This window comes from Siphateles boraxobius, unplaced genomic scaffold, assembly GCF_051911475.1.
Source record: "Siphateles boraxobius isolate OS27281-9 unplaced genomic scaffold, OSU_SipBor_1 20, whole genome shotgun sequence".
NCBI lineage: Eukaryota > Metazoa > Chordata > Actinopteri > Cypriniformes > Leuciscidae > Siphateles > Siphateles boraxobius.
Genome location: NW_027508811.1, coordinates 9,983,052 through 10,001,074, shown reverse-complemented (window position 1 = coordinate 10,001,074; position 18,023 = coordinate 9,983,052). Strand labels below are relative to the sequence as shown.

The window sequence follows — 18,023 nt, the reverse complement described above, 5'->3', positions numbered from 1 at the left end:
TTAATTAAGTTTCATTTTGTAAAAGGCCTTTCTTTAAAGTGAATTTCATTTTGTATATATAATATTGTATCTTAATTTTAATAATTGTTTTATCAACCAATTGCCTGGATTTAATAAATAAGAATCAAATATAGCAGACAACATAATCATGACATGATCGTGCGCATAAGAGATGGCGATACTTTCAATTTCTCTAAACGAAACAATTCAAAAGGAAAAGGAATATAAGCAGCATACTCTCTGATTAATCCATGATGTGCATTTCTCTCTATAGGCGCGTTCACTACGGAGATATCAATCGTCAATTTCTTTAAACGAAACAATTCAAAACGAAAAGAAAAAGGCTAGCCTATAGCCTACCTTCTGATTATGTAATCCATGATTTGCATTTCTCTCTATATATACGCGTTCACTAGGAGATGGGGATCATCAACTTAATCTTTGCAGCACTGACAGAAAAGTTGTATTAATAAAAATCAATGGACGCGTGTCACCAGATTTACAAATGCACTTCTTGCTTGTTGCTTGTTAATTTAATTTAAATTAATTAATAAAATGAATACTTTAATTGTCATAATTAAAATAATTAAATATTATTAAGTGTCCCATTTTTGCTCATTTATAAATAGTATTTATATCTATCCCCCCCTCAGCACCTGGGTTAAAAAATTATTTGGCGCCACCATATTATAACGGCCCACGTATTAAAAACAGTCGAGTCTAAATAGGGCTCCGGCTCATAATTACATTTAATGCCGTCAGCCGGGACCAGACACAACGTGCACGGGTTGGCCTTGATTTTTGTTTTGGGTTTTTTTGTGCCCAATCTGGTATTCAGTTTCTGAACGGTGTAGGCACAAGCCAACATTTTGGTGACGCTGTCTGAGCCTTATGTCATAAATTTTAATTAGTCACGGTAATACCGTATACCCCGGTAAAATAGGGAGGAGGTTTGACGGTATCAAAATTTGGCTATCCCCCAAACCTACTTCACCGGTCTGGCAATTCTACAAGGTGTGTAAAAAAGACAATTCATTAGCAATCAATCTGCAATATGTGTACAATGCCGCTGTCCACTTGTCAAACTGTGCTGCCTCTCTGCTCAACTCGTAAAGAAATCGATCGATCCGCAAACTACGTTTGAGTTCTTAAATGGTCTAGTGGTAGATCTTTTGGCAAGCGTGTCAGAGGTTGCGGGTTCTAATCCGCACTCAAATAGTTTTTTTTTTGTTCATCAGTGGTTACAGTCTATATCAAGCTGGTTTGTGTGCATTTTATTTTGTGATTTCACCGGAATGAATAGAGTCCGTAACGGCGATAGATTGAAGCGCGTGTCCGAGTGAAGACTGCGTGAGCCACAGAGAATAATGTATCCATGACACTGATAGCAGCGGCAACGAGCGCTCAGCTTGAGTAAAAAAAACAAACAAAAAAATATATTTTAGCGCTAGATTTCTTATTTAATAGCGGACTAAATGAATGCTCTGCTAGTCAACTGGAGATGTTTTATTTATTTGTATTAGGTACATCCGTGCCTCAATGTTACAAAAATTGGTGGGGGACAATATCAATCCTTAGAAAAAGTGGTGGGACATGACTTCACTGGATCTAAACAAATCAATCTAACCATAGATGTGACTAGTAGTGGTGGCTTTCTTAATCTGTATAAAATAATATTGCAAGGGTTCTTGCAACAAAAAAAAAAAATTACAAAATGTTGATGCTTATGAAGTAAGCTTTGGGAGAGAAATGAATCTAATAATCTCTATCCCCACTCTCTCTTTCTCTACCTCACTCTTCCTCTCTAAATGCCCACAAAATCTGACTGAGCATCCCAGAAAAAGCAAAGTTATAGATATATATACAGATATGGAAGTTGTTAGTTATTTGTATTTTCTGTTGCTGTGCACTTAACTACCTGTGGTCCTTTAAGTGTATTAGAAAAACAAAAACTGATGGCTGACTGACTCAAAACATTATTTTGGCTATAGCCTTTTTTGTTGCATTTTTTAGTTAGTCTAAAGCTAAATTTAAAGACTCAGATGTTCTGTCTTTTTTTATTTTATATTCTACAGGAAAGTTGTATTTGTCAAGCCATAAGCTTTTCCTAATAACCAAGCACAGGCTGCTAAGTTAATATCCTGGACATGTTGCTTGCAAATAAATACACAGGTGTCAATTCATGATACGTAGTCTTCTCTTAATTGTAATACTTAATGTACATTGTTGTTAAATAAAGTTTAATAAATAATGCTACATGATAAATAGAAGGCTTCAAATAGACCCTGTAATGGGTGATCGGTATCTGGTGATACAGCTTCCAGTAATTGGGATCGGTCCCAAAAATCCTGATCGGAGCACCCCTAATCTTATACACAAACACATTTGAATTATAATCGGCCTACGGCCATAATGGTTTCTAGATATAGCCATTGGCAACTGAAAAACCCATAATGTTCAACCACTACTGAACAATGCCCAACAAAAAAACCCTCACACATTTTCAGTATATATTATAAAGCTTAGTATTGAGGACATCGACATCAACATCAGGAATGACAATTATCAAAGGCCAGTAGAGAGGCTACACAGTCTGGATGAGAGGACTGTTGAGTCACACTCTCTCATCCAAACCACACATTATAACATCCGTACAGCCCTATGGTCTCCATGACAACAAGCAAAGTCAGGAACAAAATCGTGACAGAATGTGATAATTAGTGAAAAGTTTAACAGCGCATAAATAGAGCAAACATACACAGATGGTTTCACACAGGCACTGAATTTAAACAAATATCAAAGATCACTTATGACAACAACAAACTGAATATTAAAGTCATTGAATCATTCACTCAAACCGAACCTAAATTATATGTTTTGTTGTCTGTTCAGAATCGTGATCTCCATCCTAAATTTATCCCGAATCGTGCAGCTCTAATATGTTGTTGACATTATTTATGTGATGAGCTTCTGTGTTTTAAATTGATGGGCCCAAATTAGGAAGAGCCACTCAAAACATTAAAATTCATATAAATGCTGTTGACGTTGTAGCAGGAAGCAGCCTTATTGTAAAACACGATGCCACCATTAAGTATTTCCTTTACCCACAGAATAACACAGAACAACAATCAGAGAAAATCTGAGGTCTCTTAAAACCAGATACTTACATCTGTTCAAGAAGGTCTCAATGTTCTTATTTTTACGTAAGGCCGGAGAGTCCAGATCTAAAACCAGGGCATTCATGGAGTCCTGAAACAGAAACACAAACACTTTGAGTGAAACATTAAAATAATGGCCTCCATGCAAATAATATTAATGCAAAATGAACATGTCTGTTTTTCTTAGAAATTTCTAGTCATTGATTGATTCCATCCATTTTCACAATGGTTCTTATTTATTTTGACCTTTACCAAACACCATACATAATGCTTTAATTGTTGCTTGCTACCTGATGCACTTTCATTATCCATTTGGCCAATTTTCAGGGTAGCATAACAGATAGTGGTTCATTTGCTCCTGGCATCCAATTCTATATATATATATATATACACACACACACACACACACACACACAATCAGAATTGGTACATGAAATGACAGCCATTTTATAAAAATAATTGTAGCTAAACAAAGACAGACATTTCCAAAGCAGTAACCAGATGGGATTAGTTTTCTGAATTGTTAAACTGTGTGAGAAGACATGGGCAAACAAATGCTATCGAGTGATATCTCTTATTTAAGCTCTGGAATTAGCTACAGGCATACTTCAAGGACAGGATGTTAAATGGCTAGGAAGAACTTCCAGCCTGAAGAAATCTTAAGATTGATAAATCAGCAAGGCTTTATAAAAAGTCAGTAGATAATAAAAGAACATTCACTTCTGCTGATGTGGCCGAAGTCATAAATCAAAAAAAAGGTTGAACTACCTTTGTTACCCAGAACACAATTCACCTTTTTTGGGCATCTGGATGATGTCCTGTCCTGAAGGAATGCAGTGTATAATGAACGGAAATGCATTTAAAATAATTAAGCAGATGTTGAGACCACCAGAGCCATAGATTTGTTTCTGCACATACAGACTGAGGTGACGGCCGGAGGTTACTGCACTGCTGCGCTTGTAAAGTGATTTGAAGCAAGACCAGGTCTGTTGTGACCGACATACCAGGCATGGTCTCGCTGGAAACCCTTACCGGAAAAGCAGTCGGAATGTCCAACAGCCACACCTCTCCCCCTCCTCTCTATTTTCACTCTCTCTCCTGCCCTGCCTTCAACTCCCAAAAAAGTTCTATACCCTTACTGCACAATCTGAAATCTTATGGACTTCTCTCTTTTTTCTTAACTTCACTCTATAGTACTCTATTATGGAGGTAGTTTTGTTTCTTTATTATTCAATCAAAAAAATATTTTCAATTAAAAAAACCTTCACTTCAATAAAAGAAAAACTTTTCAATCAAAGAAAAAAAGTATTTGAATCCAAAAATGTATTTGAGACTGGCGAGTGGCGAACAGAAAGATGTCGTTGGTGTAGACACTTGTCAATCAAACATGTCTGACCAATAGAGAAGCACCCGCCCACTGCGGAACGTTTGTGTCAAAATGATTCAATCAAAAAAAATTGAACTTCAAAATTTTTTGCACTTCAAAAAAAAAGTGATTCAAACGAAAAAATCTGAACTTCAAAACTTTTTTCACTTAAAAAAAAAAAAGATTAAATCAAAACAATTTGAACTTTTTTTCACTTCAAATAAAAAATTAAAAAAAACAACGAAAAAACATTCTCTTCAATACTTTTTTTATTCACGGGGTAATTTTTTTTGTGCATTTGAACAGTTTTTTCTTTGATTGAAAATTTTTTTTTTGATTGAAACAACTTTTTTGGAATTGAATGATTAAGACACAAATGTCCTACCCATGTATGGCCCAAACACAAAAAAGATTACTTCAATCAAAGAGAACGTTTTCAATTTAAAAAAAAGTGTTCAAATGCAATTTTTGGAGTCTTTATTTGCATTCAAAAACGATTTTCTATATTTGAAAATGTTTATCTTTTCATTGAAGTGACTTTTTTATTGATTCTGTTGTTTTTTGTTTGAAGCAACTTCTTTTTTGATTGAATGATAAAGACACAAATGTCCTACCTATTATATGGTCCAATCAAAAAACAATGTTACTTCAATTAAAAAGGTTGCTTTAAACAAAACAAAACGGACTTCTATCAAAGAAAACATTTTCAATCAAAGAAAAGCATTGTTCAAATGTATCTTTTTGAGTCTCAAATATATTTTTGGATTCAAATACTTTTTTTCTTTGATTGAATAGTTTTACTTTTATTGAAGTGAAGGTTTTTTTAATTGAAAATATTTTTTTTGATTGAATAATAAAGAAACAAAACTACCTCCATACTCTATCAGATATTACTAACACTGTGAACATAACCTTAATATTAATGCACTTTTTAATTGGCCATTAAGTCACATAAATTCTGCACCAGTAGGTCAATTTTGCTCCATGTCATGACTTGTGAGTACCAGCACAATAAGGGTGCTTTCATGCTAGCACTTTTGGGGCACACCCGATTTCAGAGTTCATTCGTTCGTTTGAATGAGAGCTGCGCAATTCTGGATCATTTGAGAATCACAATTTTCTTCAGAATTTTCGGTTCAAATAGAGATCATGATTCTGGAACAGACAACTAAATAAAATAACATGTAATTTACCAGAGATTCTGACAAAATGTTAATAGCTGCAGTCTGTTTAAAATGTTTAATTAATTTGAATAAATTATATATTTTTTAATCGGTTTCTATGAAAGATTCAATTACTCACTTATAAATACTTTACTTGTTCCATTGCTGGATTAATCAGCCTTTTTGAACAAATCTCTTGACTGAATAATTTATTGAAAAATAAATTTAACAGTCACTTGTCACCATCTAGTGGTTTAACGATGTAATACAATCATTATTTGAATCGTTAATAAGAGAAGGTGTTTATTTTGATCACGAAGGTAAATTTATATGCGTTTTATAGGTGTTTATATACGGACAATAGACTATCCCAGTAATTCTGTTATAATTAGAATATTTGCAATGAAGAAACAACAATACTGTGTGGTTGAAAAGATTGATTTTCTATAGTAATAAAACTGATTTAGTTCAGATAGAGAACAGACACTACAAGTAAAAACTGAACATGTCCGCTCCGTTCAGCATGATCTGAACGAGAGTCGCAGCACAGTTTAGCAGGAGTCAGATTTAATTTATCAAGTGACAAGAGTGAGGCGAGCTTGACTGACAAGACGTAAGATTTGGTTTCAAAGCGAAATGTAAAATCGCCTATTTGATAATATTTTGCATTTAAACCCAATGCTAAAAGGGAACCTGCAAATGTTTAGTTGTCTTTGTCACTAAAAATAATAACAAACCCCCCTTTCAAGCAATTGCGCCCCACGAATTGCCGCTAATTTACATTTTGTGAGTAACTGTTAATGTCATGACAGATCATTTTCAGAAACAGCCGCTATTAAAATAATCTGCCTGCGGGCGCGGACCCGATATTATTGCTGGCGGGACAGTTTTGGCCTGGTGTCAACCCCTGCTCTACAGTTAAAGACCTGGGTGTTATATTAGACAGCAACTTGTCTTTCGAAAATCATATTTCATGTTATAAAAACAGCTTTCTTCCGCATCTGAAACATCGCTAAGCTACGGAACATGCTATCTGTTTCAGATGCAGAAAAATTAGTTCATGCATTCATGACCTCTAGACTTGATTACTGTAATGCATTACTAGCTGGTTGTCCTGCATCCTCAATAAACAAGCTACAATTAGTCCAAAATGCAGTTGCTCTTACCAGGTCAGGAAATTATGATCAGAAAACACCAATTTTATCATCTCTACACTGGTTTCCTATTAAAGGAGTAGTTCACTTTAAAATGAAAATTACCCCATGATTTACCCACTCACAAGCGATCCTAGGTGTATATGAGCTGTATTCGTTCTTTCAGACGAATACAATCGGAGTAATATTAATAAACACCCGGACACATCCGAGCTTTATAATGTCAGTGAATTGCAACCATAAGTTTGAAGCTGTGCATCCATCCATCATAAAAGAACTGGATGGATGGATGCACTTTTTTGAGCTTCAAACTGATGGTTGCAATTCACTCCCATTATAAAGCTTGGAAGCGTCAGTGTTTATTAGTGTGTATTATGTAACTGTAGCGAGTTTATTAATATAACTCAGATTGTATTAGTCTAGAAAGTAGAAAGTCACATTCACCTAGCATGGCCTGAGGGGGAGTATATCATAGGGAAAGTTTCATTTTAAAGTGAACTACTCCTTTAAGTTCCATATTGATTACGAAGTACTGCTACCTATAAGGCCCTAAATGGTTTAGCTTATGTGTATTTAACCGATCTTCTATCGCCCTACTATCCATCATGGTCTTTAAGGTCACAAAACTCTATATATTTGTAGTGCCTACTAGGATATCTAAGTCCACTAAAGGAGGGAGAGCATTTTCACATTTCCTCCTAAACTCTAGAATAGCATTCCTGATGATGGAAGACACTGAGACACTATCCCCAGTTTAAATCTAGATTAAAGACACATCTCTTTAGCCAAGCATTCATAATATACCTTATAACCTTGTACTCCAGTTCAAGGAACTTCATCAGATCAAATGCACAAATGATTATCATTTTTCGAAATTATGAACAGCAGCTACGCTACTTATTTACCATTTGCTTCTCTGTTTTATCTCGGGATGCCCATCCTGAAGTAACTAGAGACTACACGCCAGCTCCAGTTTGGATCCAGCCTCTTACGAAGACTGGTGACCCAACACCTGTGAAGAGATGACTCCAACTGCTGCCAGGGACGCCAACTCTGAACCAACATACACCAATGCAACATTTTCTATATATATTGTACTCAGTTCACAACTTGTAATAATTACTTTAATTAGTTCATTGTTTCTTCCTAAAATGAATACATGATGTTAGTTAACTACATGATTTGTATTATCTTAGAACTGTACATTTCTGTACTGATGGACATTACTTAGACAGATCACTCTAAATTGTAATGTAGACACATGCATTTACAGCTGCTTTAAAACGACATGTATTGTGGAAAGCGCTATACAAATAAATTCAAATTGAAGAGGTTTCAATTATTATTTTTGTTATTTTTACTAGCCATATTTTGATTAATTTTCTAACATGTTTCAAATGCTAAGCCATGTCTAAGGTTGATCAATAATAGGCAAACATTTCAATTTCCTACCCAACACAATTAGGCCTACCACATCATGGACCAGCAGTGTTAACAGTCCTTCACAGAATGCGTGACTTCGCCAGTTCCTTTGGAGTCTTTTTATTTTCTGAGACCATCCGACTAATCAAAATTTGGTTGTGTAAGCCTCTTCTCGTAGATTAACATTTGGCTGACTATGGGCAGCACTAGTGCACTTTGTACTTGGGCTAATACCTGTAATTAATAAAACTTGGCAATTAAATCCATATTAACTACACCGTTTACTCTTCCCTTACACCTTAACCCATCCTTAAACTTAACCATGCCACAAAACCTGTCCCTACCCTAACCCGTATCCAAACTCAACAGCAAAAGTGTTTTGCAACACAACATGAACACAACAAGTACAATGCACCGAACAATTTATTTGTATGCAAGTACAGTATATAGTAGTTAAAAACACCTAATATTAAGTGGGACCAATAATTATTTATAAAAAAAGAAAGAAAAAAAGTTTACTGTTGGCAAAAGAAAACATGCAGACGATTCAGAGTCGGTTCTTTGAATGAATCAGTCCAAAAGAATTAAACTCAGTTTGAATCAATTCAACTTGTTAATTCAGTAACTGCTCTGGGTTATACTTTAGTTTAAGGAGTCATTGTTACAGTGTAAATATATATTTAAGTACTGAGTAATAATAATTAACAACATGTACTTACCATATAATTATGTATGTACATGTAAAATATGTAACAATAACACTGTAAAATAAAGGGTTACCCTGCTATGACATTTTCAACATGTGACTATTCTGCTGAACTCTGTCCTTTATATTTTACCATATCAACACCCTGTTTATCAGTTTAGGGCACTTCAAATAATAAAACTTCTATTTAAGGAAAAACACACTGTCTATCTCAAAGCACGCACAGACAGGAAATGACACCTGCCACCAGAGGCTCCAGTGAAACTGCTGTAATGTCACGGTGTAGTTTGGAGATGACATAATTTCTTCCTGTGGCCCCGTTCTCCTATACAGCCATCAGAGACATGAAACAGAACATAACAAAATACACCAAAGTAAACATTTAAAACATGAGGATAGTGTGAGGTTTGCTGAAAAGCCCAGTCCTCAGGCCAGAAATACAAGGGGCCACCGTTACTAGATTACCCATGAACACACATGCAGACCACCTGTACAAACACCAACATACGTCAACCACACTGGACTTCAGGTTAAATCTGCAGCTCCATTTTCAATCCAACACATGCAGAACTTCAACTACTTTTGTCTCTGCATTGCTTAAAGTTTAACCTGAAAGTGTGTCATTTATGCACCACTCATGTGCCATTTTGCACATTAACCTGAGACAAGCATTTTAATACTTAAACTTTAACTGAAAGTTCTCACAGAGTTGAACAAACCTCTGCTGACATGCAAAAGGTTAAACTTGGCCATCTCATTTCAGGTCCAAATTTCGAAAGCAATATGGGTTGCACAGTCCATTTTGACTTTAATTTTGGAATGACTGAGTGCATAGGATTAATAGAATTAATTATTTAGAATCCAATAAGTACAGGCAATTCCAAATAAAATAAATCAAGAAAAACAAATATTTATTCTTACGTCCAAGAACATATGTGTTTTCTTTTCTTTATTTTTTTCCCTTTCTAACTGTTTCTCTCTCTCTACTTCCCATAAGCAGGAAGTAACGGCTGCCACCTGACTCCAATGATTGGTTATCTGTGATTGGAGAATGAGAAGAACCTTTTGGCATTTAAGCAACACCATTCCATGGAGGTAGGTGTGTGTGTGTGTGTGTGTGTGTGTGTGTGTGTGTGTGTGTGTGTGTGTGTGTGTGTGTGTGTGTGTGTGTGTGTGTGTGTGTGTGTGTGTGTGTGTGTGTGTGTGTGTCTGTCTGTCTGTCTGTCTGTCTGTGTGTTGCTGCGTGTGTGTGTGTCTGTCTGTCTGTCTGTCTGTCTGTGTGTGTGTTGCTGCTTCGTTAGGGCTTCTATTCTCAACCCAAAAGCTTTACTACTCGTTTATGATTATACCTTGTTGACTGAGGGTGTTTTTACACTGACAGTTTAGTTCAGAACGGGGTTCGGTTTGCATGGAAAAATTGGTTATGTGAAAGCTCTCGTCACCCGGTTGCGCGCTGCGGTACCGAACCCCAAACTACCTGAAGGAGGTGATCTAAGTTCGGTTGCACTCGAACTGTGGTGCGATTCGCGTGAATGTGAAAGCAATACAACACGGACTCGGGAACACACTTGTTCAGGAAGTAAAGGAACCTGCACATACGTTTTAGCGTCTGATTACGATGTAGCCCATTTACTTCAATAAAACACATTTATGGGATGAAAGTGTTGTTGATTTACCTTGGACACGAGCCAGTGTGAGTCTGCAGTGTATTCGTGGATAGCGAGTGCAATCAGGGCGGCAAATGAATGGCAATCCACTGTCTCCATAAAAGAGTCTGTTCGCAGGCAGCAAAAAGCCGCCTTAATGCAAAGCACCTACAGTAAACCCAAGTGTTGTTTACTCGACTGCGCATAATCACCAAATTAATAAAAAACACAATATACTGCATTTCATGTTTGTGATGACGCAAGATGGATGCTAATGCACCAGGGTTTGACAGAATCAAGTTGAGTGTGAAACTAGACCAATGCTGGAACAATCCTGCTCAGACTCAAAAAAGTGCCCAGTGTAAAAAAAGACCTGAGTTTCTCTTCAGTGTTATAGTGTTAACACTCTTGTAATTGGTGCCTACAACACGAAAACCTATTTTGTTTGTAAGTTACTATTTGTTTATACCTTTGTTTTATTGTTCTTTATATTGTTAATTATTTGGGGAAGGATTAGTAGAGAAGTGGGTGCAATTCCATTTTGATCTTGTTTTCTCCTGTTTAAGCTAGTTAGGGAGTAGCCCAAGTGTATTTTTACAGTACTTTTTTCTTTTCTTTTGTAGCCGAATTAGTTTCTCCCAGTCGACTTATTGTTCGATACTTTCTGGCTCGACCAAAATTCTGATTGGTCGTTTTTTTGCCGTGTTGATTTCATCAGGTGGAAAGCACTAATTGCTAATGGGGGTGTATTCAGAGCACCCCTGTTTCACAGGTAACAGTCTGTCTTCAGAACACCCCCCTTGTTTTCACTTTGTTTGGATTAGCCCAACCCACTGGAGACAGATTGAAGAAAGTACTAGAAGGCATTGGTCTGCTGAATATTTATTTAATTGTGAGCGTTTCATTTACAGTCAGTCCTCCTTTACCATGTCAAAGACATGGGCAGTGTGGCAGCATTTTACAAAAATATATAATGGAAAAAAGTCGAATGCAAAGTTTGCAAGCAACAGTTTGCATATCACAGCTCGACTACAAACATGGCATATCACCTAAAAACAGTAAGCTAACTTGTCTGCGTTAGGTTGCCCCATCTGTTTTGAGTAGGCTATGAGAACATATCAGAATTCGCATATATAAATGTTTTAGTCTAGTAATCGTTTTATAACTGCAGGCACACCCGCCCACAACAACGAAGGTAGCATCCCCCAGACACACCCAGACCACGCTGGACGGTAAGCCACCTCTATCTTCCAAACGCAAAAATAATATCACAGAAGGAATTGTCAACCTTTTTTTTATTAAAGTGGACGTGCCCTTGGTGTTTAAGAGTAAAAGCTTTAAGTTAATAGTCTATTCGTGTCTCAGCCGCGAAGCTGAGCTTCAGCCTCGCTCTGTGCGAGGACATGCACAGAGCGGATGAAATTATAGTGTCTGTCAGTTATTATAACATATGACAAAAACAATTGTCTAAATTATGTTGCATATTTCTCAACAGTTCTTGTGCTGATATCACTAGTTGACATAGTATTATTTTTGGAAATCATAGGCTATGATATTGCACAGGTGCACGTGATGCAACGCTGTCAGAGCCAACAGAGTGCGTCATTCCAGTGCAAAATAATTGGGTCAAAAACTATTTAAAGGGGCATTCGGCAACTATTTCAGCTTAATAAAACCGTTTAGAAATGATTTGGATGGTTAATGGTTTAATAACCTGTTCTGGTGAAAATGGTGACCTTCCCTCGCTCCCCCCAGTGTCCCTAGGCGGAAAACCAACCTTGAAACATGAGGATTTACGTCCCGGTAAGTTGGAAATAGGAAGTCTCGAGAAGCGAGAACGAGCGAGAAACACAAACTGCTTTATGGCATTTCGACAGAAACACACACACCGCCCTCAATGTGTATGATGTATTACCCACCTCGGTAGACATAGCTCCACACCATAAAGTTGGCCGGCTCCGATAATAACAAATGCACATGAGCAGCGGTAGAAAGGGGGAGAAGGGTGCTGAAAAAAATGTGAGTTTTTTTTTACGACATTGTTATGAAATAAACGCCTCACAGCTGTAGGGGGAGCTCGTTGAGAAAACATACGACAACAAAAGTGAAAATCAGTGAAGAAATAGCTAGGGTTGCCCAATGTCCCTTTAATATACTGCAAATAGCCTACTAGTTTTTTATTTTTATTTATAATTCATTTAGGCGGACAAGGCTACCAAGTACTGTGCAGCTAATTAATCTAACATTTTTTAATCTAGAATCAGAATCCTTTAATCAGAAAGACATCTGGTGATACAGATCAAAGCTAATGCTGTAAACTACACTGGGAGCACTATCATTATTGGTACATTACTATAATATTTAAGGTTAAAATAAACAACAGAGCTATTATTTTCCACTGCTATTTATTTTCAGGTATAATAATAAAACAATGTTTGCATACAACTCATTTGCTCATTACATTTCTCTACCAGAATACTACTGTTAGACCTTACTTTATTTGTAACTTTTTCATTTGTATCTATGCTTGTTATTAAGAGTATTAGTTATTTTTTTATTACTGACTGTTCACTTATCTTTAATTAATAATGTTTAAAATCTAGTTATAGGGAAGTCGTTTTTGCTGTGGTATCTAAGAGTGCTTCAAGTAATAAATGGAAAGCAAAGTTACATTTAGGCTATTTGACCCTAGGGAACGGTAGCCTATCTCTTTAGCAAATTAATGCACATTTAATAACAACAGTAGACTGCATTTTACAACACTCATTTTATGGCTGCACGATTATGGCCAAAATGATAATCACGATTATTTTTATCAATATTGAGATCACGGTTAATTATCACGATTATTTGTTGATTTTAACCATAACAAATTTTATTGTCACATAGGCTAATTATAACTGCTTTCACATCCATATTGTGCTACATTCCTGCTAATGTACAAATATGTGCATCAAAATAAAACAGGTCCTCTTATTCACCAAAATTCAGTGCATCTCCTTAAAGAATAAATAAAAATAAGACAAAGAAAATGGAGCAAAACTTCAACAGGGCACTATTTTACATAGTGTAAATATACACTCACCTAAAGGATTGTTAGAAACACCATACTAGGGTTGTGCCGATAGACGATAGTATCATGTATCGACGATAGTCTGCGATTTCGCCGATGGCAGATGCCTTTGACAATATAAATACGATAATTGGCTTGTTTTACCATGAACGTATTAAATTATTATTAGTAGTATTATTAATATAAAGCTAGTATTGTTATTAAATTTATATTAGGAAGGAAATACAATTAATTTGCCTTGCCTAAATTCATAACGACATCACCACATAGCCTAACACTTGCGACAACACCGACAAGCGCGTATGAGGACTCCTCTAAGAAAATGTTTTTAAAACAGAATAAAAAACTAGGCCTACATCCCACATCAAAATTGCATTTCAAGGTGATCCATTCACAAATTGTCAAGAGTGCTTGTTTTAACAGACGCACGCATATCTTATAGGCTACAGATCCAAGATAAAAATGGCATCGTTGTTCATCAGTATTTTGTTTCCATAGCACATTAACAAAAAGTTTAATGACACTAATAACACTAAAAACAATACAATTAAATATTAATAATAATAATAATAATAATATCACTCAAAATTATATAGGCCAGTCTTTAGTTCACGAACACAGCACAACTCTGCCATCTGTGAAAAGCAGCTTCAAAAACTTTTAAACTAATTTTTTCACTGTCATCATATAGGTCCACAAGAGAAATATTAAGCAAGTAAATTAAGATGGTCGCTATACCGTCATATCTAACGTCGTCTCTGAGAGAATGCGGCGTTAATGCAGAGACAGATGGTGAAAGCTCAGTCAGTTTCTACTTTCACTTTCAGAGATTTAGTGCGTTTACATGCTCGTTCTTAACCCGATTATTCTGAATAAACTGACAATGCATGTGGTCATGTAAACGCATTAACCTGTTTTCCTTTATCGGAGTCAAGTCATAAGTTTAAGTATAAACCGATCGACTCAAGTAGATTTCTGCCCCTTACTCTGATTTTTCCCCGGCATTTAAAACACAAGAACCCGCGTTCTTTGGGCTTATTGAAGTGCGCATATGTGAAGTGCATCCAGTAGTTCTGGGCGGTATACGGGTTCATACCGAAAACCGGTCTATATTTTTGTTATGATATTAATTTTGAATATACCGCCATACCGATTTATTTAATTACACAACGTTCGGAACGAACGTTACGCTGCGCCGCGCAACACTGTTTCAGACGGACCCTTTACCATGTTACTCTTCTAAGCAGCGACTGCGAGGCGATGGTAAACAGTAGTGCTCTGGTGTTACGTTACAGGGAAGATGGATGCTGCAGAACTATGGCGTTATTTTCCTGTCAAATAACCAGAGCGCATTATTGTAGCGCAAAATAACGTCTTTTTTAGACGTTGTATTAACGTTATTTCTTGGTTATAAGAACTTTATTCAAAACGTTATAAGAACGTTCAATTCTCCCGTTATATAAACGTTGTATTAACGTTCTTGCTTGGTTAGAACATTATTCAAACGTCATTAGAACGTACAATTCTCCCATTATATAAATGTTGTATTAACGTTATTTCCTGGTTATAAGAACGTTATTTCAACGTTAAGAAATAACAATTTTAGGTTATACTGGGCACTATTCTATTCTACCATATTCACTAATGACAGTAAAATAGACCATCCTAAGTCAATTTACTGCAGTAATTCCTCTCTCAACCAGTAGAAAATGCTTTGAACACCTGATTATGCATTGAAAAAAAAACGTCATAAACCGGAAAACCGGCATAATTTTGAAAAAAAACGTGATATAAATTTTTGGCCAAACCGCCCAGAACTAGCATCCAGACAGAGAGAGCACTGGTGGGACCGTGGGAGGGCATATATCGCAACGCAAACTCTGACTCTTTCTTGACCTTAGAAATTATTAAAACGTGTTTTTATCTCGTGCAGAAGTACAGTCAAAATGCTGCATCTGTAACGGCATGAGAGGATCATGTGTGTCCGTAAATTTCCCGCTGACATGTTGAAATACTCGAGTCAGATACACAAATGATTAGGATCTTTTTTTACCTCACTGTACCTGGAAATAACCTGATCTAGCCTAGTAATAAACACTCCACCTTTGCTAGCAAAATAGAAAAATATTCTCATATAAAATGAAGTAATAAAACAAGCAAATTAATGAGTAAATAATCAAGTTAATAATCAAATAATTAAGCCCCGCCCCCTCACGATAATATCGTGTATCGCCGATCTCACAGGCTGACGATAGGACGATATGAAAATGGAGCATTTCGCCCAACACTACTCCGTACTAATACTGTGTTTGACCATCTTTCGCCTTCAGAACTGCCTTAATTCTACGTGGCATTGATTCAACAAGGTGCTGAAAGCATTCTTTAGAAATGTTGGCCCATATTGATAGGATAGCATCTTGCAGTTGATGGAGATTTGTGGGATGCACATCCAGGGCACGAAGCTCCCATTCCACCATATCTCAAAGATGCTCTATTGGGTTGAGATCTGGTGACTGTGGGGGCCATTTTAGTACAGTGAACTCATTGGCATGTTCAAGAAACCAATTTGAAATGATTCGAGCTTTGTGACATGGTGCATTATCCTGTTGGAAGTAGGCATCAGAGGATGGGTACATGGTGGCCGTAAAGGGATGGACATGGTCACAAACAATGCTCAGGTAGGCCGTGGCATTTAAACGATGCCCAATTGGCACTAAGGGGCCTAAAGTGTGCCAAGAAAGCATCCCCCCCACCATTTCACCACCACCACCAGCTTGCACAGTGATAACAAGGCATGATGGATCCATGTTCTCATTCTGTTTACGCCAAATTCTGACTCTACCATCTGAATGTCTCAACAGAAATCGAGACTCATCAGACCAGGAAACATTTTTTCAGTCTTCAACTGACCCATTTTGGTGAGCTCTTGCAAATTGTAGCCTCTTTTTCCTATTTGTAGTGGAGATGAGTGGTACCCGGTGGGGTCTTCTGCTGTTGTAGCCCATCCTCCTCAAGGTTGTGCGTGTTGTGGCTTCACAAATGCTTTGCTGCATACCTCGGTTGTAACGAGTGGTTATTTCTATCAGCTTGAATCAGTCGGCCCATTCTCCTCTGACCTCTAGCATCAACAAGGCATTTTCGCCCACAGGACTGCCGCACACTGGATGTTTTTCCCTTTTCACACCATTCTTTGTAAACCCTAGATATGGTTGAGCGTGAAAATCCCAGTAACTGAGCAGATTGTGAAATATTCAGACCGGCTCATCTAGCACCAACAACCATGCCGCATCAAAATTGCTTAAAATCACCTTTGTTTCCCATTCTGACATTCAGTTTGGAGTTCAGGAGATTGTCTTGACCAGGACCACACCCCTAAATGCATTGAAGCAACTGCCATGTGATTGGTTGATTAGATAATGGCATTAATGAGAAATTGAACAGGTGTTCCTAATAATCCTTTAGGTAAGTGTATTTTAGGAAGCAAAATATAAACTTGCATTGTACCTGCACAATGGATGGGAATAAAACTCAAAATATACACAATCAATAAAAAAACCAATATTCCATAACAGAATGTAACCAAATGAGAACATTTCAAGGCAGAACTATGGAAGTTCAAATAATGGATAAAATTCAGAGTCATTGTTATTTTAGCTAAAGCTAAAAACTTAAAACCTGGTTGTGGTACCAGTGTCAGTGATTAGTTGTGAAATCTTACTGCATGAATTGGATCTTATTTAATCCTCCATATGAAAGTTAAATAAATTTAAGTAAAAATAAATTTCTATTTATTAAACAAGTTCAAAACAAGACGTTTGTAGTACTGATTATTGGAGTCCATTAATCGAACTTCCATGCCTCTTATATAGTAATTTCATACTATTTAGTATGTACCAATTTACTAATGCTCACTAATACTAATGGACACAACAACCCCCTTGATTTCAACAGAAAAAACTGAAGCCCGATTAAAGCACTCACACTTCCTGATGGCTGAGCGTACTGCACAGGCTCAAACTGAGCTTGACGACAGTCTGACAGCTGTAAATCTTCTAGTTGCTGTGCCAAGACAAATCTGAATCACCTTCAATCAAATCATTCCTCAAAAACGTTGTTGAAATATTTTGTCCTGTTGCTTTTATAGACCCTCTATCTACGGGCTTCTCCCTTGACTTTATGCCTCCATGTCCCCCCGATTGCCTCATAGACAGTAAAAGATTGCCTGCGAGCTTCTCCTCCTGTCTATACGGTAATTTATCTATTGTGAGACAGAAAGTCGCGTGGTTATGACGCAATCGTTAGCCTATTTTTACAAAAACGGCTTCTATGTGGCCA

The 18,023-nt window shown here is 36.7% G+C and overlaps 1 protein-coding gene across 10 annotated transcripts in view; it reads right to left on the bottom strand.

Annotated features, from left to right (window-relative positions):
• The window catches only part of rock2a (rho-associated, coiled-coil containing protein kinase 2a), a 73,699-nt gene that overhangs the window by 32,648 nt on the left and 23,028 nt on the right, over positions 1-18,023 (bottom strand). For all 10 annotated transcript variants that reach the window (XM_077236667.1, XM_077236658.1, XM_077236661.1 and 7 more), the window contains exon 2: positions 3,168-3,249. In XM_077236667.1, the coding sequence (XP_077092782.1) occupies positions 3,168-3,249 (82 nt within the window). The remainder of the gene's footprint in view (positions 1-3,167; positions 3,250-18,023) is intronic.